Source organism: Leguminivora glycinivorella, chromosome 27 (assembly GCF_023078275.1).
Source record: "Leguminivora glycinivorella isolate SPB_JAAS2020 chromosome 27, LegGlyc_1.1, whole genome shotgun sequence".
Lineage (NCBI taxonomy): Eukaryota > Metazoa > Arthropoda > Insecta > Lepidoptera > Tortricidae > Leguminivora > Leguminivora glycinivorella.
Window position 1 is genome coordinate 5,339,112 of NC_062997.1, and position 24,016 is coordinate 5,363,127.

At 36.8% G+C, this 24,016-nt stretch overlaps 2 protein-coding genes across 3 annotated transcripts; one reads left to right on the plus strand and one right to left on the minus strand.

Moving 5' to 3' along the window:
• Positions 1–8,670: 8,670 nt before the first annotated feature.
• Positions 8,671–10,272, plus strand: LOC125240276 (glucose-1-phosphatase-like). Its single transcript, XM_048148140.1, has one exon. It carries the CDS (start codon positions 8,853–8,855, stop codon positions 10,029–10,031), a length of 1,179 nt encoding a protein of 392 aa, XP_048004097.1. The 5' UTR covers positions 8,671–8,852; the 3' UTR covers positions 10,032–10,272.
• Positions 10,273–17,601: 7,329 nt separating this feature from the next.
• On the minus strand, positions 17,602–23,801 carry LOC125240293. 2 transcript variants are annotated; one of them, XM_048148163.1, is made up of 3 exons: positions 22,640–23,801; positions 18,584–18,708; positions 17,602–17,842 (listed from the first exon to the last, which is right to left on the minus strand). In XM_048148163.1, the coding sequence occupies exons 1-3, from the start codon at positions 22,794–22,796 to the stop codon at positions 17,684–17,686; spliced, it is 441 nt and encodes a 146-aa protein (XP_048004120.1). In that variant the 5' UTR covers positions 22,797–23,801; the 3' UTR covers positions 17,602–17,683. The 2 variants fall into 2 exon arrangements, with proteins under 2 accessions (XP_048004120.1, XP_048004121.1); XM_048148164.1 differs by having other exon boundaries at positions 22,446–22,778.
• Positions 23,802–24,016: the final 215 nt, after the last annotated feature.

A 24,016-nucleotide genomic window follows, 5' to 3' on the forward strand; every position in this document is an offset into this window, starting at 1 on the left:
GAAGTAAAATACATTTGCACCCGAGTGTAACACAAAACTTTTCCCCTCACTATAGCGAGGAAACTACAACGCAAAAAATGCGTTTATCACTGCTTCCAGTAGTTCCACAGGTGGTAAATCATCTTTATTACTATATTCACCTACATTTATCAATTTTATCCTCCTGAGTCCCCGCGTACTTGTACAAGTACAAATTAAATTCGAGTTTTGAACTCTTAAACAAATAAAATAAAGTTCCAAATTCAAAATCGTAAAAATTGGCCCGGGACTCAGGAGGTTAAAACAGTTAATTTGAATTTATTCAAGGTCAAATTACTTTACCCACTAGTGGATAAAATGCGTTTTTACCCGCTGGTATTAAAGGACAAAACACGTGTTTCCGAGCTAGTGAGGGGAAAAATATTTTATGCAGTGCACGAAATAAAGCACTACATAATTAGAAGAAAAATATGGACAGAAGTTATATTTAAACATAATTTCTATTTAATAAGTCAAAGAGAAAGATATAAAGTAAATGAATTGACCGTGACGTCACTCCTCAGTATTTCGTAGTAATTCCATATTAAAAAATCGTTTTGACAGTTCTTAAAAAGAAGCTGATTTGACTAGTAGGAAACTAGCCTATTGGTATAAATACGGAAATCATCTTTGGAATAAATATAAAAACTATTCATCTTATTTGGGTTACAAAATCTGTATTTATCAAAAATATAATGTGACAGTGTACAAGTTTCTAATGGGTCGGCAACGCGCATGTGACACCCCTTGAGTTGCAGGCGTCCATAGGTTATGGTGACCGCTTTCCATCAGGCGGGCCGTATACCTGTTTGCCACCCATGTGGTATAAAAAAATCACAATATTTAGAACTCGAAATTTTACTAAATTCAAGTCTATACATAATTTCAACTAATCAGTGATATTGAAAGTTATAAAAATATCTAATAACAATATTAACCGAAAAACCTCAAAGTAAACCTTGAGGTAAAAAGAATAACATTAGACATACGCGTACATGTAACTTAATATTATCCTTTAAAAGTACAAATTTTATGAAACGAAGATCGGTTCTATTAGTATACTGATTCGGTTTTGAATGAGCTCTTTTATATATATATATTTATTATAAATGGCCACAGACTAGCTAAAGGCAAAGTGGCCTACGATGGAGTGAGCTCGCCCAGAAGCGGTTCACCCTTGATATGAAGGTTGCGGGGTTATATGATCTCGGAATATAGCCGCCGGCAAGGAATTTAGCTAGACATCAAATTATTGAAAGTAATTTCTCTGAAATATATATAATTATGTCATATAGAAAGAACCATTTAATGTCCGAGGCCGGAATCGAATTGGCATCTACAGCTTGCGCGGCTAACGCAATTAACCATTAGGCCACCCGGTCCCAACAGTACCAGTTCTAATTCCTCTAGTATCTCTCAAAAAATATTAGTATCTCATGAAGATTGAGACTAATAAAAAGAACAATATTGATGAATTGACGCGCCTCTACATTTTTGTTATGTTATGTATCTAAAAGTAAATAATTAATGTACGCGCTCAAATCAAAACCAAATCAGTATAATAGCCTTTATTATAGCTTAAATGCCTTATATACAAGTACCATAGACTATAGAGTAAGCTTGAAATAGTTCCTTAAAAGGCGTGAATGGTTTATTTAAAAAAAAAGTTAAATTACTTCCCTTCCCTAAGGCTTACAGATGTACTCGTAGTGCGATCGCTGAACACATCCGTTCGCATGTTCGTACTACCCCCTTGTTCCTCGTAGATAACCAAGTTTGATAACTGGTTTTGTATGAGGAAAAATAATTCTTCTTAGCTAGCTGGGTTATGAAATAGGTTTTTTTTCCTCGTAGAAAACCATTATTTTTTGCAGTTTTCGTATTCGGGTAAGCTAAGAAGAAAAAAATCTTCGTAGAAAAATGCGCACAATAATAGTTTTCTACGAAAAAAAAAATCCTATTTCATAACCCATTTAGCTAAGAAGAAATATTTTTCCTCATACAAAACCAGTTGTCAAACTTGGTTATCTACGAGGAACAAGGGGTACTACCGAGTGATTTTTGACCGGCGAAATCAGATTCCGCGTCGATGGTTTTCCCTTTAAACACACAGATAATGAAGTCTTAGTTTAAATACATACGCCATAGGCGTTTAGTCATTTTATTGTTTTTCGTTAATAAAATTATCGTAGATTAGGATTTTCGCATTTTGCGGTTTTTTTGAACCATCGAGGCTTTGCGTGTTATTTGACTTTTAATGAGTGTTTCTTTTATAGAAATGCGATTAAAATGTTACAAGCTATGTGGATTAATTCGCTTTCAATGCAATAAAATTTCATATTTATTAAGGTATAGTGAACCAATTGGAACCCTAGGCTAGAACTATGTCATAGTGACGTTATAAATCAGATTGTAAGAAATCTCTTACTGCTTGTCATTTTGACATGGTTGTAGAGTGGTCTAGGGTTCCAATTGGTTGACTGTACTGTGGCGTACTCAATCTGAACGTGCGTTATTATAGCGTTAAATTGTTTCGGATATGATCTATGAAGTTTATGCTTTTAACATTATTTATAGTATGGAAATGCGTCTATATGTCTTGAGTTTTCCATCATCATGAGAAAGCAATATTTTAGCTTGCGAGCAGATTACTTCGATTGACTTAGTATGGTTTTCTCCATCGGGCTATGTCCATTATTGACATTTTAAACAAGAAAATAGAATAGAAATGTTACATTAGTATATTATTTTTTGTTAATTTGTCATAACTTAGTATTAGTATATATATTTTCTGTTTAGAAATTATGATTATCTGGCTTGCGAATGGATAATGACAGAACTGTCAAATATCTTATAAAGGCTAACCAGAAATATATAACTATTATCAAGAGGGCGCTGTTATACTTGTGTATGCGGTGACAGTTTAGTATGAAGAAATTAGTCCTAATGTAAATCCGCAACATGGCGCCGTAGTCATATATTTCTGGTAAGGTTTTACAGCTATTTATCATACTTCAAAATTGTATATATTTTGTTGTGATCATTTTAATGTACTTTTGTAAACAATATACAAGGAAAGGGTGTATTAATTATTATAGATTTTGCTAAAAAAATGATAAAAGTATTGGAACTAAGTTTTTTTTTAATTGCATCTCACTGGCACTTTAAAAGTGTGTGTCCTTTCCATGTGTATTGAATTCGCTTTTATTTGTAAACTAGGATAATTAGATATACCCGTATCTGACTTAAGCTGTATATTGTATAAAAAAATTAAAAAGATTGTAAGCCGAAAAAAAAACTACGGCAAAAAATATATTTTTCAAGTCAGTGCATAGAGGCGGTTGCTAGTGATTGTAACACAAGAAAAAATTAACTTGTGGTCGGATGTTGTTTTGTAAAAAAGATGGCTGTTTAAAAAAAAGCGACCGCCAACATAAAAATGGTTCTGGTTTCGCACATACGTCAATCGATCGATCTTTTTTTTTCAGCTTTAGGTCTACGGTGTTTGCGGCACAGATATGAGAAATATGGAACAGAGTAAGTATAAAGACGTAAGTAGACATTACATATCCATATTATATTATTTTAATATTAAAATGGGAAGTGTGTATGTCTGTTTGTTTGTCCGTCTTTGACGGAAAAACGGAGCGACGCATTAACGTGATTTTGTGAGTGGACAGTTGAAGTGATGGAGAGATATAGGCTATTTTTTGTCTCTTCCTAAAACTAGTATGTATAAATATATCTCTTAATAAATGCACCAAAGAAAAAGCGAACAAGTCCACTGGTGGCATAGCCGGCTCTTCAGTTTACGCGGCTGACATGATTTACCGCAACCGATGGCCGTGCCTAGCGTCTGGTCCGGGGCATTGCATGTTTCTTCGTTAACCGATTACGGTGTGTTCCATTTTCGAACACTTCACACTGTGGTGACGAATAACTTGTGAATTTTAAAATAACATGCCTCGCGTGTCATACACCACACGCAAAAAACGTTGATGACTCGCCACGCGTGTCATCCGCACAGAAATCCTTTTTGCTGTGTACTTGTACTTAACACAGCAAAGGGGAGTGTACAAGTTTCTAATATGGGGTGGCAACGCGCATGTGACACTCTTGAGTTGCGGGCGTCCATAGGTTACGGTGACCGCTCTCCATCAGGCGGACCGTATGCTTGTTTGCCACCGACGTAGTATAAAAAAATGGTTAATAGCCCGGTCCACACAGAGCTAGGCACGCCGCGCCGAGAGCACACCTCGGACACTGGCGATCAAATATATGAGAGGCACGTTCCTAGCACAGTCTAAGCTCGTGTAGGTGAACGCCTACTATGCTTGTGTAAGTGAAATATGACAGGTCAGTATTCGCGCTTTTGACAGGCGGTAACTGTGAGGTAACCGAGAGGGGGTGGGCGGCACTTTCAGCGATACTGTACGATAGTACTCTTTATTATACTATGCCGCGAGGTAATGTGCTCAAGCGGCAAGCGTGCTTATATAGACGCGCCTCACATGCATTGCTTCGCGGCGTGCCTGGCTCTGTGGATCCGGCTATTTGGTATTCAAAATAAAAAGGTAAGATAGACACAGTAAAACAAATAAAATGTTAATTGCAAGTTTATTTAAAATGAGTATTCTGTGGGTATTTATTGCTATTCAGATCAATAAACGCTCAGATTACCTTTATGGCAAAAATCCTATGACGTACGTATTTGTTGAATTTTAAAAAGACAGGCTTGTATTGAGTATTTTTTTTTTCAAATTAAGATTTAAGTAATATTAAAATTCTTGTAACAATCTTTCAAAAGTGTCCCACGGACAAAAACCTGCACCATCAACAGGGCAGTCTTTTAATTCCAGAACTTTAAACTGGGGAGGTTTCTTCAAACTTAGTTTTGAACCAATTCTCAACTGATGTGTTGAAGCATACACATAATGAATTCTTAGAAAATATTTCCCATTTGAGTTCAACCACTTTTGAAACACAATCTTCCCTCCTATAGGTGCCTTTTCATACTGTTTTGGCAATATGTATGGTTTGAATCCCATACCAGTGACAAATGTTAGTATATTAGCATCATGTCCCATCAATAAACTGAATTTTGTATCTTTATCAATGAAAATATCCTTCATATACTTTATTAGAGGTGAAGCAATATCTTTTGCTAGAATAGTAGAGTTAAATATTACATTATGGTATCCTTCCATTATTTTTGATATTGTTCCCCATTTTGCGTCATCTAATTGACCCCAGGCTACATCAGGTGGAGACAATCCATTATAATACTCCATTTTGAAAGCATCTATAGCGGTATTACATATTTTCAATGGTCCAGATACTGATGGTTTTACTCCAACCATTATCTGATTTATCTTATTTGGGTCTGTATCTAAATCACATTCATGATTCTTCTTACATGTATCTGAATCCTTATAATCCAATATATTATCTAATAATTCATATGATGAATTCAAATTTAGTGAATCAAGGACTTGCTGCATACTTTCTAGAACTTCCTTCTTGAATGTATCTGTATTATTATGAAAAAAAGGGTTAAATACTGGATCGCTTTTATCACCAACATGGACAGTAATATTGCATCCTGGAAAAGCTTTTAAAACAAAAGCTCTAGCTGTAACCTTGGTCCTCTGTTTCAAATTCGCATAGACAAACACATCATCTTTTTCTGGACATCCTTCTGGCAAAATACCTTGGCTCTGCAGCCATTTTGAAAAAAAATCGCCCATCAAACCTTCCAAGTAGACTCCTTTTGGTGTCAAGTAGCCACTTTTTTCGTTCCAATGAGGCCAAGATCTTGGTGTAATTTCTGCCAAATGTTCCGATAACGGGGAACGCACATTATGTCTGCTTAGAACAACCACTCTTTGCAGTTTCAAATCTTCGGGTACAGCTTGTGCCAATAAAGTAAAAAGAACTACAAAAGACGTCAACATTTTGATCGAAAACATATAATTATACTAAGCTAAGAGCTTTGTTTGAGAATGTAGTTATCTAATAGATAAGTGGGAGGTAGAATGCTAAATATAAATCACGTAGTTTGACCCCGTCGTCAAGTTAGTGACGAAATTGTACAAAGTGTAAACTGCCCCTGCTTATTACGAAACTTATAAACGAGCTTTATAGAGTTACATCGTGATGAAAGTCGAGCTTTGTTAAGCGTAGAAATAATACACATTGAAAGCATTTTCACTATTGATTCACCAAATTCTGCCTGTAAAACCTTGTTTAAATTAATAAAGCTGATCATCAACAAAACTTTCGCTTCTCCATCTGAGCAGTAGTTTTCATGTTTGACAGTTGACACGATAGTATTGCCATCGCATTGGACAAGTATTGCTGACAAAAAAATCTTAGTCTGGAAAGCCATTCTCGTCACTAGAAAAACCGGCAAATCTAAAAATTGTATGCGCGAATGTTTATCTTCCTATAGAAAATTTAAATTCTATAATTTATTGATAATCTCTGCGGAAAGTGAAGAGTTACATAATTTACAATGTACAGGACCCCATCCCAAGCTGTAGGTATTTAGTATTTACTCGAGAGTGTACCAAATCCCGTGATGCTAAACGGTCTGAGAAGACCTATCGAATTAAAATTAATGAGGAATGGCGTTTACAGATTTTTAACCCCCGACGCAAAAACGACGGGGTGTTTTAAGTTTGACGTGTCTGTCTGTCTGTGGCATCGTAACCCCCGAACGGATGAACCGATTTAATTTAGTTTTTTTGTTTGAAAGCTGAGCTAGTCGGAAGTGTTCTTAGCCATGTTTCATGAAAATCGGTCCACTATGTCGCGGTCGAGGGTTTTTTCAAAATTTAATTTTGTGGTTAGGTTATGTGTTATGTGCGATAGTGACTATACACTTGTACGTACAGTTAAGTTTCGGTACCTATCTTATTGTATTTCTTGCCAACGGAACTAACGGACCGTTAAGGCCGCACAAGGACGTTGCGACTGACATTGTGTATTAACAAGGTCTTAAGCCAGGTTTAGACGAGCAAGTTCTTGCTGCAAGTTTTGAAACAGAAGTATATGCAAGAAAGAGATGCAGATATTTGCCACTCACTCTTACTTATAGTTGCGTCTCAATACTTGCAGCAATAACTTGCACGTCTAAACTCAGCTTTAAAACCAGGGGTCCACGGCTCGCCGAGTCGGATCTCAATAATTCGCCTTCTGCCTTTATCATAGATTAAATATAAGAATATCATACCATCCCATACATTAAAATGCGACCGCCTAAGAACGCGCATACACTACACCACACATAGATGGCGCCACAGAAAAATGCCTTGTTGCCATCGATTATTTATAGATTGGCATTAAGTGTCACTTTTCAGCCATAAATCTATGTCACAGAATATATAATAGTACAAGTACAGAAGGCCCACTGCTTTGATGTTCACGAAATGCCGCCATTTAAATGCCTACAAAATTCTAACAAAGAAATGAGCCGCACGTGCGCAGCGTCGGACGATAGGGTTGCCTATGGATTAAAACGAATTAATACTTCAGATGAAATGTATGCTATTACATTCCAGTCTTGGGTACTTTCTAGGTATATATATACAGTATTTATATATTTTTGTTTAAGTCCCAACATCACAAGCCTCATTGAACTTTTCCGTGGGACTTAATCAATAGTAGATCTGTGTAAGATTGTCCTATTTTATTCATGATGTCTATTTAACTAAGCACCATTAGCCATTCACACGCGGACATCGCATATAAAACTTTAAAAAAACTCGCGACGTAAAGTAACAATAGAAAGTGCGAACGTGCGTTCCGTGAGAACTCGCGCCACCCCTGATTAGGCCGCGAACTCGCGGCCGCCAGCATGTACTTGTAGCGCGGCGATAGAATCGCGGAGTGAGCCGCCCCTGTCTATGTCAAAAGAGACACTTAACGCCATCTACAAGTATAATCGAAATCTAAAAGACATTTTTTTTGTGGCGCCATCTATGTGTGATGTAGTGTATGCGTTCTTAGGCCGTTTTCACATTATCCGATCCGATATCGGATGTCGGAAGGATTTCAATGGAAAAAATCTAAGATGGCGCTTGTAATGTATGGGATGGCGGTCCGACATCCGATATCGGATCGGATGGTGTGAAAACAACGCACTTAGGCGGTCGCATTTTCACGTTTGGGATAATATGATCTTCTTATATTTAATCTATGCTTTTACTAATGAAACTGCGTCCATTATTTAGCGACGCGTCGAATCGCATTCAAATGTATGAGGAATAGATTTGACGCAGCTCAACTCTGCCTGTGGACGCCAGGCTAAAATGTATGGAGGACTCGATTCGACGCGGCTCGTTTCCACGTAAGAAAACGCCAGGCTTAAGAGCCTGATGGAGGGCTTACCGCGAACGCCGAAGTTCGCAAATTAGTATATAAGTATCTAATATTCATGTTGATTTGATAGTCATTTTAGCATCCGACAGTTATCATTGATTACGATTCACGTCAACTGTTGCGGAGGTGCCCCTGACGAAGCTTAGGTACCCTATTTACAATGATTACGAGAAACGTGGAAAGCGTAACGACAATGTTGCATAGTCAATGACATTTATACTCGTCTTGACGGTCATCTTCTCTTGCTAAAATAAGAATTAAATCATGCCAACTTCATTTCCCAAGACACTATTCGAACCAGTGTATGCTGCGATCTTAAAATACACAAAAGTGCACAGAATACGAGACCATTTAATTTTGGCTGGTCAAGAATCGAACTAGTTGGGTTTAACCAACAAATCTCGTCAAACGTTCAGTGTACATCGATAAGCCGTGCCGCGAGCATCGATACAATGATTGTAACAAAATTAGTTTTTATCTTTGCTTTTATCGGAGCCGGTCTCAGCATGCAGTTGAAACAAGTGGTTATATTCTCCAGACATAATATACGGACGCCATTGACGACCAACTTGCAGTTTTTGACTCCAAAAATATGGCCGAAATGGAACGGGGACACGGGGTATCTCACGCCAAAAGGACGGCAACTCGAAGTAGCTATGGGCAGTTATTTCTCCGAATGGTTAATTAAAGAGAAATTATTAGCCGATAAGTGCTCGAAGGATCAAGTGTTTGTGTATTCTAATACGAGAGAAAGAACTATACAAACTGCGAAATCGTTCGCTGAAGGCGCTTTTGGCGACTGCGCGGAGGTTTACTACAAAAACATGACTGGCATGGATCCCGTTTTCAATCCAGTTATAAGGAATGCTTCCGATGAGTTTAAGAAGACAATTTTAAATGAAATGCAATCGCAGTTAAACAAAATCGATTTAAAAGATGCGTTTTTAAAACTGAACAGAATAGTCGATATTAAGGATTCGCAGTATTGTAAAAATGAAAATATTTGCGACTTAAGTGAAGTGGAAAATAAAATCGTTTTCGAGGTTAACAAGGAACCTGATTTGTCAGGAGCCTTAATGTTTGGAAATTCTCTTGTTGATGCATTTTTAATGGCGTATTATAATGGTATGAAAGACGAGGAAGTAGCGTGGGGACAAATTCGCACGGCAGAAGAATGGGAATCGTTAATAAAGATATTAAAAACTTATCATAAGATCCGTTTTCAAACCAAGTTATTAGACAAAGATGTAGCTTCGACTTTACTAAAATATTTCGGAGATGTGTTCCAAAATGGTAGCAAAAAATTGTATGTACTGGTTGGACACGATGCTAACATTCTTTCGTTGACGTCGGCTTTGAATTTTAAAAACTATACGTTGGATGGTCAGTTTGAGAAGACTCCTATAGGCGGGAAAGTTGTGTTTGAGAAGTGGTACGACGATGAGAATAATAGACAGCTATTGAGAGTGCGCTACGTGTATCAGTCCGAGAAACAGATAAGAGATGGCGTTGAAGCGAGTTTACTGCACCCGCCGCTAGAGGCGCTTCTTGAAATGGAAGATTGTGCCGTGGACGAAAACGGATACTGTTCGTGGGGCGATTTTATTAGAAAATTCAACATAGTGACATAGTATAATATTGACAATAATTTATTGAAGATATTAGTAAATTTATGACTCTATTCTGAAGAGTTAGTAAACTATAAATAGCTATTAGTAATCCAATCCTAGTTTTCATCAACTGATAATGAAATGTCGTCAGCATACTGTATAGTAGGGAAATTACTGTTATCTGATCTTGAGCAGTCATTATAGAGTTTGATAACAAACAGAAATATAACTAGTAGAGATAATAAAAACATTTGGATGGTCAGAGGTCATATTTTATTTGACAGATATTTTTACTGTATCTACTTACCTATCTATACTACACCGTGTTTTTATTAAATTCCGTTAACTTCCGCATGTAGTTAGGTCCACTATAGGAAACAGAATAGCAGTTTTTTTATTTGGTATTTTTTTTCTAAAAAAAATCATACACCTGCGATAGATGTTATATCAGTTGCTGTTAAGAAACGGGTTTTGTGTGTTCAATATGCGATTGAAATGTCATAATTTTGACACTTATTTAGTGTGCGTTAATTGTAAAGCCCTTTTCTCAACAGCAATTGAAGTAACATCTAACGCAGGCAGGCAATTATGGTCGCGCGATAAATGATAAAATAGCAGGCCGTCCCTATCGCACTATTTATAAGTGCGACAGGGACGGCCCGATGTTTTATCATCTATCGCGCGACCATGATTGCCCTACAGGTGTATGGTTTTTTTTTAGAAATATATACGGTTTTTAGAAAACTAACTATGCCATTCTGTTTCCTATAATGGACCTAATTATAAGCCGAAGTTAACGGAATTCAATAAAACACGGTGTATACTCACACATAATAGTAAATTGTGCAACTTGGGGCGAAGTTACATATTGCAAATGAGAGCAAGTTCAATCAAGACTCGAATTTGCAATATTCTTACGCCCCGAGTTACACACAATGTTTTCCATCACACTTGGAATATAAAAAAATGTGTAAAACTAGCTATTGCCCGCGGCTTCGCTCGCGTGAAATTCGAAAATTGTGGAATGGTCCATACAAACTTCCACCCCTATTTTAGGGAGGGGAAGGGTTAGAAAGAGACAGGAATCCCTTCAACTATCTCCACTTAAAAAATCACGTCAATTCGCCGCCCCGTTATGCCGTGAAAGACGGACAAACAGACACACACTTTCCCATTTATAATATTAGTATGATTTTTTTTTAAATGTTAATAGAAGATTCATAACACCCTTGGGAGGGATAACTCCCGCTCTGCCTGCGTGCAATAGCAAATTTAGTGTGCAAGTGTCATGAAAATTAATGAAGACCATATTTATTAAAATGTAGGTATTAGAAGCGACAAATGGTGCAAAATAATTATTTACTAAAACAATTATGAATAAGTAATAATACATTTTCGTAGTTACATTAAATATTTTTTACAGCCATTTCCATTTAATTTTGAGCTTTAAAGATTATCTTGATTTTTGAAATACTAATTTAAGACAAAAAAATGTGCCGTTCTCAAGCAAAAGGTGTCATATGGGCATTTTCAGAAATTGGGACCAAAAATTAGTGACAAAAATTAACTCGATATCAGTTTTGTGACGACAATTAAGAATAAAATTTGTCTAAAAACCAATTTTCATGCTCTAAATGTAGATTATTGCTTGTAGTTTACATTAATTAACACAAAAGCAATATTTTTATTCAAATTTCATGCTTAATTGTCGTCACAAAACTGACATCGCGTCAGTTTTTGTTAACAACTTTCCCTACTCTTGGGTCTCAATTTTTGAAAATCGCCATATAAAGATCTTCTGGTAAGAAACAATCGACCGTTGGCTGCAGAATATCACAAATGAAGTAAACTTACTTTAAATATATGAAAACCAATGACTAAAAAATATCCGTCCGTAGGTTTTATTCATATATTTTCCCCTCACTAGCTCGGAAACACGTGTTTTGTCCTTTAATACCAGCGGGTAAAAACGCATTTTATCCACTATTGGGTAAAGTAATTTGACCTTGAATAAAGTCAAATTAACTGCTTTAAAATTGATAAAAGTAGGTGAATCTAGTAATAAAGATGATTTACCACCTGTGGAACTACTGGAAGCAGTGATAAACGTATTTTTTGCGTTGTACTTTCCTAGCTATAGTGAGAGGAAAAATTTTGTGTTACACCCGGGTGCAAATGTATTTTACTTCTCGTGTTTTAAAAACTCGCAAGTTCAGGATTCTATTCTCGAACCACTCGCTTCGCTCGAGGTTCAACTATAGAATCCTTTCACTTGCTCGTTTTTCAATTCCACACTCGGCGTTAAAATACAACTTTGCCCCCTTGTATAACAAATAACTATTGTTGCTGTCTGCACAATATAGTAAAAATACTAAGGGCCACTTGCACCAACGAAAATGGAGGGTTAACCCGAGAGTTAACCCACCATTTTATATGGAATTTGACAGATGACAGCTCACCTAACCCTGAGTTAAGTGGTTGGTGCAAGTAGGCATAAAATACTTAAAACTAGAACATGATATCCGAGATAAGTTCTAAACACCTCTTCTTACGCAGAATCTATGACTTGACAGACCAGCGGGACCTAGCCAGATCCTCTAGAGCTAATACATCATAATCCTCCTTGCGTTATCCCGGCATTTGCCACGGCTCACGGGAGCCTGGGGTCCGCTTTGACAACTAATCCCAAGATTTGGCGTAGGCACTAGTTTTACAAAAGCGACTGCCATCTGACCTTCCAACCCGAAGGGTAACTAGACCTTATTGGAATTAGTCCGGTTTCCTCACGATGTTTTCCTTCACCGAAAAGCGACTGGCAAATATCAAGTGACATTTCGCACATAGGTTCCGAAAAACTCATTGGTACGAGCCGGGGTTCGAACCCGCGACCTCAGGATTGAAAGTCGCACGCTCTCACCGCTAGGCCACCAGCGCTTCTCTAGAGCTAATACATAGTTATTTATATAATACCTATTTGTAATGAGTAATGACCAATCCAGCACACTAGTAATTGCTAGGCTCGTCCTTAAAAACGAGTTATTATATATATATATTCTTTAAAGGTACAGCGGGGCAAATGTCGACTGGGGGGCAATTGTAACTGATCCATGTTTTACAATGTTTTCATTACTAACAAGAGTGTGTACCTACCGGTTATATACAAGGTGCTCGCGAAGAACCCGCATAACTTGAACCACGCTTTTCTGAGGCAAAAAGAAAGAAAAAATGTTATATGAATTTTAAATTCTTTCGCCAAAAAAAAAAAATTTTTTTTGTTTTACTTTTGTGGACGTATTTTCACATAAAAATTAAAATGAGTTCCTTCATTTATTTTTCTAAAAACCAAATTATTTGGAAGTTTTTCTTGTCACATTTGACATCTATCAATGACTACTGTGAGACTATGCTCCACAATTGCGCATCAGCGCCATTAAGAAACCTTTTCTACTGAGTAACAATACGGAAATGTTTTTTTTTAATTGGCAATAACTCTGAAACTAGACGAAATCTAGAAAAGTTTATATGACATTTTAGTCTTAAAATGTGACCAAGAATATGCCGTTAAAGTTATATGGGTGCCTCGCGAGCACCTTGTATATAGTAGGCGTGTTCAGTGGATACATATTGAATTGAACATCATAGTGTAATAATGGATTAGTTACAATTGCCCCCAGTCGAGATTTGCCCCGCTGTACCTTATCCTTTTTTAATGAAAGTACTAGCTTTTGCCCGAGGCTTCGCTCGAGTTAGAAAGAGACAAAAAGTAGCACATGTCACTCTCCGTCCCTTCAAGTATCTCCAATTCTCCACTTAAAAAATCACGACAATTCGTCGCTCCGTTTTTCCGTGAAAAACGGACAAACAAACAGACACACACACTTTCCCATTTATAATATTAGTATGGATAATGATTCTCGTTTGCAATACTTAAGATTCACCCCGTTTCACAGCTAAAGGCAAAGAGGATCGAGTATTATAGAGAGTTACTCTCGAAGTAAAATGTGTAATCACAGTGCATAGACTGCCATCTCTCGACACAAGCTTAAAACTTTTAAACCTCAGTTTTGACAATTTGGCCCATATTCTTAGCTTGATATGTGTTAAAATGTCAAATATTAATAATAGCGCCATCTAGCCGAGCGTACCCCAAAGGTGTAATGCTATCTAGGCCACCGTGCCTTTTTCTGTATGGTACTGAGGTACGTTTTTTTCTTAGACTTTATCTGTCTAAACGGAGTTATACAGTATGTAAACTAACGAAAACCATTTACTTACAGTAAATGTCCAGGTGATACTGAGAAACTTTTACTATGGGACCAACACCCAAAACGCGAAATAAAAATTTACTCTCCCATAGAAAATACTATAAAATAAAACTACCTATGAAACTGTCAGAAGATGTTTTCGTGATTTCGGGGTTGATCCCATAGTAAAAGTTTCTCAGTATCACCTGGACATTTACGGGTCACAGTAAATGGTTTTCGTTAGTTTACATACTGTATATGTATCCAATGTCAATATCTTATCTTATACTTTTAAACGAGCAATTCTTGTATATTTATTTATTTATTTATATATATATTTATTTACACTGACGATCTCGGAAACCGCTCTAACGATTTCGCAGAAATTTGTTATGTGGGGGTTTTTGGGGGTGAAAAATCGGTCTAACTTATCCTTAGGTCCCGGAAAACGCGAATTTTCGAGTTTTCATGCGTTTTTCTTCGCGCGCCATCTCGTGTGCAGTAGTTGTACTGTTAAGACAGAATTCTTTCGGTCGATGTAAGTACTATTTATTGCAAACACTAGATGGCGACACAGGTCAAGGCTAAAACGAATAGAAAAATACAGTATTTGAGTTTTTGTGGCGAAATGCGCGCCATCTCGTGTGGAGTAGTTGTGTTGTTAAGGCTGAGAATTCTTTCGCTCGATGTAGGTACTATTCATTTTTGAACTAGATGGCGACACATGTCAAGGATACGAAACAGAACCAAGCGAAGCTCGGTTGCCCAGATTATCTCATAATTCATGTCATGATACAATACATAATTATTCACACCTACACATATTTATTATCCAATTTATCCATACATGATATGGACCATTGTATAGAAAGGTTAAAACGATTCGCCGTAATTACCCACAGTAGCGGAAAATATTTTATCATACTTTTTCGTACACATTTGCATAATCCATACTAGAGATGGGCCGAATATGGACTTTGCCGAATACGAATATTCGGCCGAACATTCGGTTCAGCTCTTACCGAACCGAACATTCGGCCAAATATTCGGTTACGCCATAAGTTTAAAAAGGGTGTTCATTAAAACTATTAAATGATTGATAAGTTACAATTATGTTACTACAACTATTTTTATGATTTAGTGGATAACTAAAACTTGGTTGAAACAACTCTGCACTCTTCTCAACTCTTAAAATACGGGGTTTTAAAACAATTGTATTTATATTTTGACGCATAGGTTTCTCTCTTTTTAGCAGTTCCTTGAAAAGCTACTAAAATATGAGCTTATTATCCAATGGAATACGTAAGATCTTCATTAGTTATTTACTTTTCTCCTCACTAGCTCGGAAACACGTGTTTTGTCCTTCAATACCAGCGGGTAAAAACGCATTTTATCCACTAGTGGGTAAAGTAATTTGACCTTGAATAAAGTCAAATTAACTGCTTTAAAAGTGATAAAAGTAGGTGAATCTAGTAATAAAGATGATTTACCACCTGTGGAACTACTGGAAGCAGTGATAAACGCATTTTTTGTGTTGTAGTTTCCTCGCTTTAGTGAGGGAAAAAGTTTTGTGTTACACTCGGGTGCAAATGTATTTTACTTCTCGTGTGTTAAAAAACTCGCAAGTTCAGGATTCTATTCTCGAACCACTCGCTTCGCTCGTGATTCAACTATAGAATCCTTTCACGTGCTCGTTTTTCAATTCCACACTCGGCGTTAAAATACAACTTTGCCCCCTTGTATAACAAATAACTATTGTTTATTCGGTAAATATTTGGCAATGCAACCGAATTATTCGGCCGAATACGAACATTGAAAAACTTGCCGAATATGCCGAATACCGAATATTTACCGAATATTCGGCCCATCTCTAATCCATACTAATATTATAAATGAGAAAGTGTGTGTGTCTGTTTGTTTGTCCGTCTTTCACGGCAAAACGCAGTGACGAATTGACGTGATTTTTTAAGTAGTAAATAGTTGAAGGGATGGAGAGTGACATAGGCTACTTTTTGTCTCTTTCTAACGCGAGCGAAGCCGCGGGCAAAAGCTAGTTAATCATAAATTAAAAAAAACGGCTATCGCGATGTCGATGGAATTTACAGTATAGATAGGTGCGTATGAAAAAGACAATTTGGGCAACTTAAGGTTCATTTTAACATTTACGCAAAAACTTAATAATTGGCTTCATGATCGTAGTTTCTATACCGTACATGAGTTTACGAGTTATACAAAAAAACAGAATGACAAATAGTTAAATGTCTAATATAATATATATTGTATAATGTAAGCTGTCGCACACAAGTCAAATTTTATGATTGTATACCATTTTTAGGGTTCCGTACCAAAAAGGTACAACAGGAACCCTTATGGTGCGACTCTGTCCGTCTGTCTGTCCGTCTGTCACATTCCTAAATATCTCGAGAACTACTAATGCTATCAACTTGAAATTTGGAATAGTTGTGAACATTGTAAACCTCTACAAATAGAAAGTAATTTTTTTTTATATATATTAATTTTAATTGTAGAAAATGGCCAAAATGAAAGGGGGGCAAACTGTAAATTTCAAGTTTACTAGGTCAAGTGGGGTATCGTTGGAAAGAGCTCAAATTGAACGTAAATAAACTATTTTTTATAATTTTTTTGTTGTGGAAAAAAAAAGAATTTTGAAGGAAAATGTAAAAAAAAATACCGTTCCCCCCCCTTATCTCCGAAGTTTACCAACGAAAAATTATGAAAATTTTAGTAAACATTGGTTTTATGCTATATATTACAGGAAAAATATAATCATGTTTGTATTTAGAATACTTTTTTTTTAATTCACAAAAAACTTTTCAGATTTTTACTTTCAATTTACCCACCCTTGCGGATGTATATCGTACTTAAAATTAATACGAGATGTTACGTAAACCATCTTCTGTCCAATAAAGTAAAAACTGTTTAAATCGGTTAACATTATAAAGAATTATCCCTGAAAAACCAGGTCGCGCAAATTAGTTAGCAAATTGACCGGGAGATGGCGCTATACACTATAATACTCATTAGTGCCTATGCTTTTGTCTTCTAGTCAAGTCATTAGAGTTATATGAAAATATGAGATTATTTTTACTAGGTAGTTTGAAAGAAAGTTTGTACGGAACCCTCGGTGGGCGAGTCCGACTCGCACTTGGCCGGTTTTTTAAATATTTGCATACTGTTTAAAACAGTCGGAAAAGGTGATATAATTTTTCTTTACTGTCACATAATTTATACCTTTTTTTGTAAATAAAATATTGTTTGTTTTTTTTAACAACAACTCGTACGCCCGAGTTATGCAGGGTGGCTGCCCATCAGTGGGACATCGCAGGCTCTCTATAATTATGTCTTTATTATTTGTATCTATACAGCCTTCATACTGTAGTGTTACATTACAGCACGCTATAGCATACGCTACAGCCTGTGGTGATGGTGCATAAGATGTTCGGGCGGCAGTGAGGGCGCGGCGAGAGGTCTCTCCCGCAATATGGCCACCAGGTCTCTGAGCAACTCCACTCCTTGAGCTACGGCTTCCGCTTGCTTCTCGGCCGCTAGGGCGCTTCTCATGGCCGCCTATTGAATAAAACGGTATTTTAAATTTGGATAATCACAAAATTAAAATTTTGAAAAAATTACCGCGACATAGTAGACCGATTTTCATGAAACATGGCTAAGAACACTCCCGACTAACTCGGCTTACAGACAAAAAAAAAACTAGATCTAAATTGGTTCACCCGTTCGGGAGCTACGATGATATCAGAGAGTAGACAGACACGTCAAACTTATAACATCCCGTCGTTATTAACCCCCGACGCAAAAACGACGAGGTGTTATAAGTTTGACGCATCTGTCTGTCTGTCTGTGGCATCGTAGCTCCAGAACGGATGAACCGATTTAGATTTAGTTTTTTTGTCTGAAAGCCGAGTTAGTCGGGAGTGTTCTTATTCATGTTTCATGAAAATCGGTCTACTATGTCGCGGTCGGGGGTTTTTTCAAAATTTTAATTTTGTGGTTAGGTTATTGCGTCGGGGGTTAAACTAACCTAATCACAAAATTAAAATTTTGAAAAAACCCCCGACCGCGATATAGTAGACCGATTTTCATGAAACATGGCTAAGAACACTCCCGACTTAGCTTTCAAACAAAAAAAAAACTAGATCTAAATCGGTTCATCCGTTCGGGAGCTACGATGCCACAGACAGACACACACAGACAGACAAACAGACAGACAGACAGACAAACAGACAGTACAGACACGTCACACTTATAGCACCCCGTCGTTTTTGCGTTGGGGGTTCAAAAACAGAAACTTACTTCAGCCAAAAGTTCCTCGGTAGACAGTTTGCCCTCAGTGGCAGGTGCGGAGCCCTCGGAACACATATCGTCGTCGACGCCTGGTTTCCGATCGTCGTCTGAACTTTGGCGTCGCCCGCTTGACGCTGGGAACAAAGTAAAATTTCAACCTTTTCCGTAATTATTTAATCTTTTCTTAAATCTAATGCGGAGGGTGCGGTGTGCTGATGACGGGAGGACTTACGGAACTGACTTATTCCGTCTATTGTCCTTTGAGTCGTCGGCAACCCGAACCCTCCTTGGAACTTGTGCACTCCTTTTTACTGTGTATTTAAGGAGTTACGGTGACCGCTTTCCATCAGGCGGGCCTTACGCTTGTTTGCCACCGACATAGTATAAAAAAAAAACATAATTACCAAAGAGGATCGAGTACAGTACAGGCTAGTTTACTATACTTAAAATAAAATATTTTATGCAGTGCACGAAATCAAGGGCCACATAATTAGAAGAAAAATATGGACAGTAGTTATGTTTAAACATAATTTCTATTTACTTAATCAAGGAGAATAAATAAATAAATATTGGGGACACCTTACACAGATCAACTTAGCCCCAAACTAAGCAAAGCTTGTACTATGGGTGCTAAGCGACCATATACATACTTAAATAGATAAATACATACTTATATACATAGAAAACATCCATGACTCAGGAACAAATATCTGTGCTCATCACACAAATAACCCTTACCGGGATTCGAACCCAGGACCGCGGCTTAGCAGGCAGGGTCACTACCGACCAAAGATTAAAACTTATTTCAAGCCTATATGAAGAAGATGTCACAATTCCTGGGGTCGGTGAAATGTCAAACTCCTCTACAAAATGCGGGAGTGTACAGGCTAGACTGTGAGTGCGGCCTGTCATATGTGGGACAGACGAAACGAAGTATTATTATTATTATTTATTATTTATTTATTGGAAAACCAACATGAAACATGTTAACAGAAACAATAGAGACAGGAGGCCAATTACAGGTTCTCACAGATAGAAATCTTATAGAAATTAACTTCACTAGGTATTAGGTATTACAAGTAGGTATACAAATATGCTTAGACTAGACAAGTACATAAATCTAATGTTAATACAGATGCGAAACAAAAGAAAAAACCGGGAAGATGAAAAGGAAGAAAAGTCATCAAACATGCGAAATAGAATATTTCCACACGGGTGAAGAAACACATAGCGGATGTCAAGCACCGTCGGCAAAAGTCTGCAGTCTCTGAACATGTCATGGATAAAGTCAATCATGCTATAAAGTTTGATAAGCCTCTGGTTCTTGCTAAGGAGAAGCGGTATATACCCAGAATGTTGCGCGAGGCCATTGAGATCAAGAAATATCCAAACTACAAATAATAATTTTAATAGAGAAGATGGCTTTACTTTACCACCGGCTTGGGATCCAGTAGTATATCTGATAATAGAACAAGCACGACGAAGACTGTGAGGCATTTGTGTTGTATGGTGTTGGACATTTGCAGTTTGTTTTTTGTAAATTTTGTGTAGATTAATTGATTAATTGTTTTTTTAACATAGTATTGGTAATTTTTTTAAATATTGTATAACTAGCTTTATTTATAGTGTGTGAACCTGCCTTAGAAATATATATTATTTATGGTCATGGTTCGTTAATATTTCTTGTATGTGGGTAGCTTTTGCACATTGTAATTTTTCCTCAGTCACCCGTTGACCACGAACGCTGTAAAGTGTAAAGTGTTCGAAACGTCGGAATGAATTGACAACATTTAAAAATGTTCAATGTCCCTAAATCGAAAACCATTTCGAGATATACGCCTGTAGATCACAAAAATATATTTTTTAATATTTTTTTTTCTTATTTTTAGTAAAAAATTCTTAAAAATAGTTTAAAGGGGAAGTGATGTCACATAGTTGAGTCAAGACTATTCAGAGCTGCCACTATAACCAAAAAAATCTTCCTGTTGGGATGTCACTTGAGTTTGACTGTGACACTTATCATCTCTAGTAGTATGGAGTAATGGAGATTAGAGGTAAGGAGCGAAAGCTTTAAGTTTCAGAAGTGCAGATGTAAAACCAGTTGGCGCTGCAATTCAGTTCAGTTTTTAGTTCTCATGGCATCTGTCCATTGGGACAATTTCGCCAGCGTCTAGGTTGTGGGAGCAGAGAATTCCTTTGAAGGTCTTGATCGTTTTCTATCGAGTTCTTGATCGGTTGAGAGAGCTATAATCCTAAGGGAGGAAAAAAAAGAAAAGAGCCAGAGTTATATAGAGGGAGAGTTGGAGCCCTTGGGACAATAACTTAAATATTTTTAGTTACTCAAAAGAGAGAGGGAACAATATATCATGAGAAAGAGAACTGAGTATTCATAGTTTGATATTAAAGTCTGCCATGAATTTAGCGCAGGTACATAAGGGTTTGACACGTCATTTTCGACTGTTCTACTTTGACAGATTTCTCTCCTTATACTTCTACATTCCATAGCTCGTAGTTATTCAATATTTGTTGACAGTGACACTTGACAGTCAGACATCTCGGACTGTTCAAGCTGACTGTTAAAACTTTATTTTACTAATGACTTTGTCGTTTTCTTAGGTGTATGAAACAACACATGTGACGTCATAAAGCTGTGTCTTGACGTTTGTAACTTACGCTCTTTCTGTTCGAAGTAGTAATAAAAAGGGATTTTCGCATTAAAATATATTCTGTCAAACAAGTCTGTCAGTAAATAAGAACTAAGAAAACTATAGGTATCCTTTTCTCTAGCATCCTAAAGAAAAGGATGCATATAGTTTTCTTTGTTCTTATTTACTGACAGACTTGGTTGACAGAGTATAGCAGTTTTTGGGACAAATAAAAAAATACGTGTATCTTTAAATATTGAGTTCTTTCAAATCAAACAATAAAAAGTAGTAGTCGAAAATATGAAATTTTGTCAATTTTAAATTCATTATACGCTATTTAATCTGTTTCCATAGTTTTACTTCATGAGTAACTATCGCGGTAACCGAAGACAATATTTTCTACTTCAAAATTGATAAACGTGGGTGAATTTAGTGATGAAGACGATTTACCACCTGTGGAACTACTGAAAGCAGCGATATTAGTTATTTTTTTATACAAGGGGGCAAAGTTGTATTTTAACGCCGAGTGTGGAATTGAAAAACGAGCAAGTGAAAGGATTCTATAGTTGAACCACGAGCGAAGCGAGTGGTTCGAGAATAGAATCCTGAACTTGCGAGTTTTTTAACACACGAGAAGTAAAATACATTTGCACCCGAGTGTAATACAAAACTTTTCCCCTCACTACAGCGAGGAAACTACAACGCAAAAAATGCGTTTATCACTGCTTCCAGTAGTTCCACAGGTGGTAAATCATCTTTATTACTAGATTAACCTACTTTTATCAATTTTAAAGCAGTCAATTTGACTTTATTCAAGGTCAAATTACTTTACCCACTAGTGGATAAAATGCGTTTTTACCCGCTGGTATTAAAGGACAAAACACGTGTTTCCGAGCTAGTGAGGAGAAAACTCGTTTATTGCGTTGTACTTTCCTCGCTATAGTGAAGGGAAAAGTTTTGTGTTATACACGGGTGCAATAGTGTTTTATACAATCGTGATATAATACAAAGCTTTTCAGTCGAGTACCATGTTTAGGCCACGAAGCTTGCTGAGTGGCCTAATAGTACGGTACGAGAGTGAAAAGCTTAATTATATCACTATTGTATACAATATACTTTTTCTACGAGTCATCATCTTCATCATCAATGGACGGAAATATCATCATTCATGCAAGTTAAAATTAATGTCAATATAGTCGTTCACCGTTGTATCAACATCGAATTACCTAGCAACCAATTGTTTGTAATAAACGTCTCTGATTGGCCGATAACGCATAAATTCAGGAACAAATATCTGTGCTCATCAGACAAATATTGGGATTCGAACTCAGGACTATCAGACAGGGTTATTACATTATCCATTACTCCCGACTGGTCGTCAATATATCAATAAACTTATCCCACAGACAAAAACCATTACTGTCAACAGCACATCCTTCCAATTCAAGCAGCGCCTCTAGCGGCGGATTTAGCAAACTAGCTTCAACGCCATCTCTGATCTGTTCCGTGGACTGATACACGAAGCGCACTCTCAACAGATCCCTCTTCTCCACTCCGTCGTACCACTTCTCAAGCATTACTTTCCCTCCAATAGGCTCTTTCTCATACTGACCAATCAGAGTATAATTTTTGAAATTTAAGGAACTCAAGAACGCACCTATTGTCGTATCATGTCCTACTAGAACATAGATTTTCTTAGTTCCATTTTCAAACACATCGCTCAAATAGTCCAATAAAGGTGAAGACAGATCCTTGACTGTCGGTTTAGTTCTAAAAATCACATCTTTATAATCTTCTAATACTCTGGTTATAAGTTCCCATTGGTCGTTCGTTCGTAATTCCCCCAAGCTACTTCATCCAGGCTCTTGCCGTCGTAATATGCCATCAAAAAGCAATCTACAAAAAGATATCCAAATTGTAAACTGCCATTCACAGCCGGTAGATCATTTATGACTAAACTAACTTCGTTAGTTAATTTCGTCAAGTCGCATACATTATAATATTGGCAAAACGTCGAATTGTCAAGATCTACAATTTCATTTAGCGCAAGATAAGCTTCTGTCAAATTATAGCTTTTCAATTTCGCCTCCATAGCGTTAGTGACAGCTTGAATAAATTCTGCCGAATCATTTTTCAGTACTGTATAAAACACTGGGTCCTCACCAGTTGTGTTTTTATAATAAACATCGACGCTAAAACCAGCGCCTTCAATAAAAGCCCTTGCAGTCTTAATTGTCCTTTGCATATTGTTAGAGTATACAAATACATCTTCGGAGGAATTTCTCTTTAACAACTTCTCTTTTATCAGCCAGTTAGAAAAATACTTCCCCATAGCTTTCTCCAGTACACTCCCTTTTGCGGTCAAATAGCCAGGATCTTCAGTAAAAGTTGGCCAAGTTTTCGGTGAAAATAATGACATGGTGTCTGCATTGACACTCGGGGATCGTATATTATGTCTTGACAGAATTAGCACTTGCTTTAATGTATGACCATGTCCGTAAACTATGTTGACAAGTAAAGGTAGAATATATAATAGTTTAAGACACATTTTCAGTTTGAAGTTAAAACTGAGTCCTGGCGGAAATGCGCATTAGGACTGACTGAATCGCAGTGAAATTTCAGTTTTTATAATTTATTTTGTGCAAATATGACACATGGGTTATATCAAAGTTATCTCAATACAAAGATAATTAGATGTATTAGTTGTAGAAGAGATGTAAAGATAAGATTGTATGGATTTTACTATTATTTATTATTTATTAGTAAAAACATGTTTACATGACATTGCAGTAAAACC

Coding starts and splice junctions, on each gene's coding strand:
- LOC125240276 (XM_048148140.1), top strand. CDS start 8,853: ATGATTGTAACAAAATTAGTTTTTATCTTTGCTTTTATCGGAGCCGGT.
- LOC125240293 (XM_048148163.1), bottom strand. CDS start 22,796: ATGCTTGAGAAGTGGTACGACGGAGTGGAGAAGAGGGATCTGTTGAGA. Junction 18,709..22,639: donor GGAAGGATGTGCTGTTGACA/GTAATGGTTTTT, acceptor CTTTGTTCCCAG/CGTCAAGCGGGCGACGCCAA. Junction 17,843..18,583: donor CCGAGGAACTTTTGGCTGAA/GTAAGTTTCTGT, acceptor TTTATTCAATAG/GCGGCCATGAGAAGCGCCCT.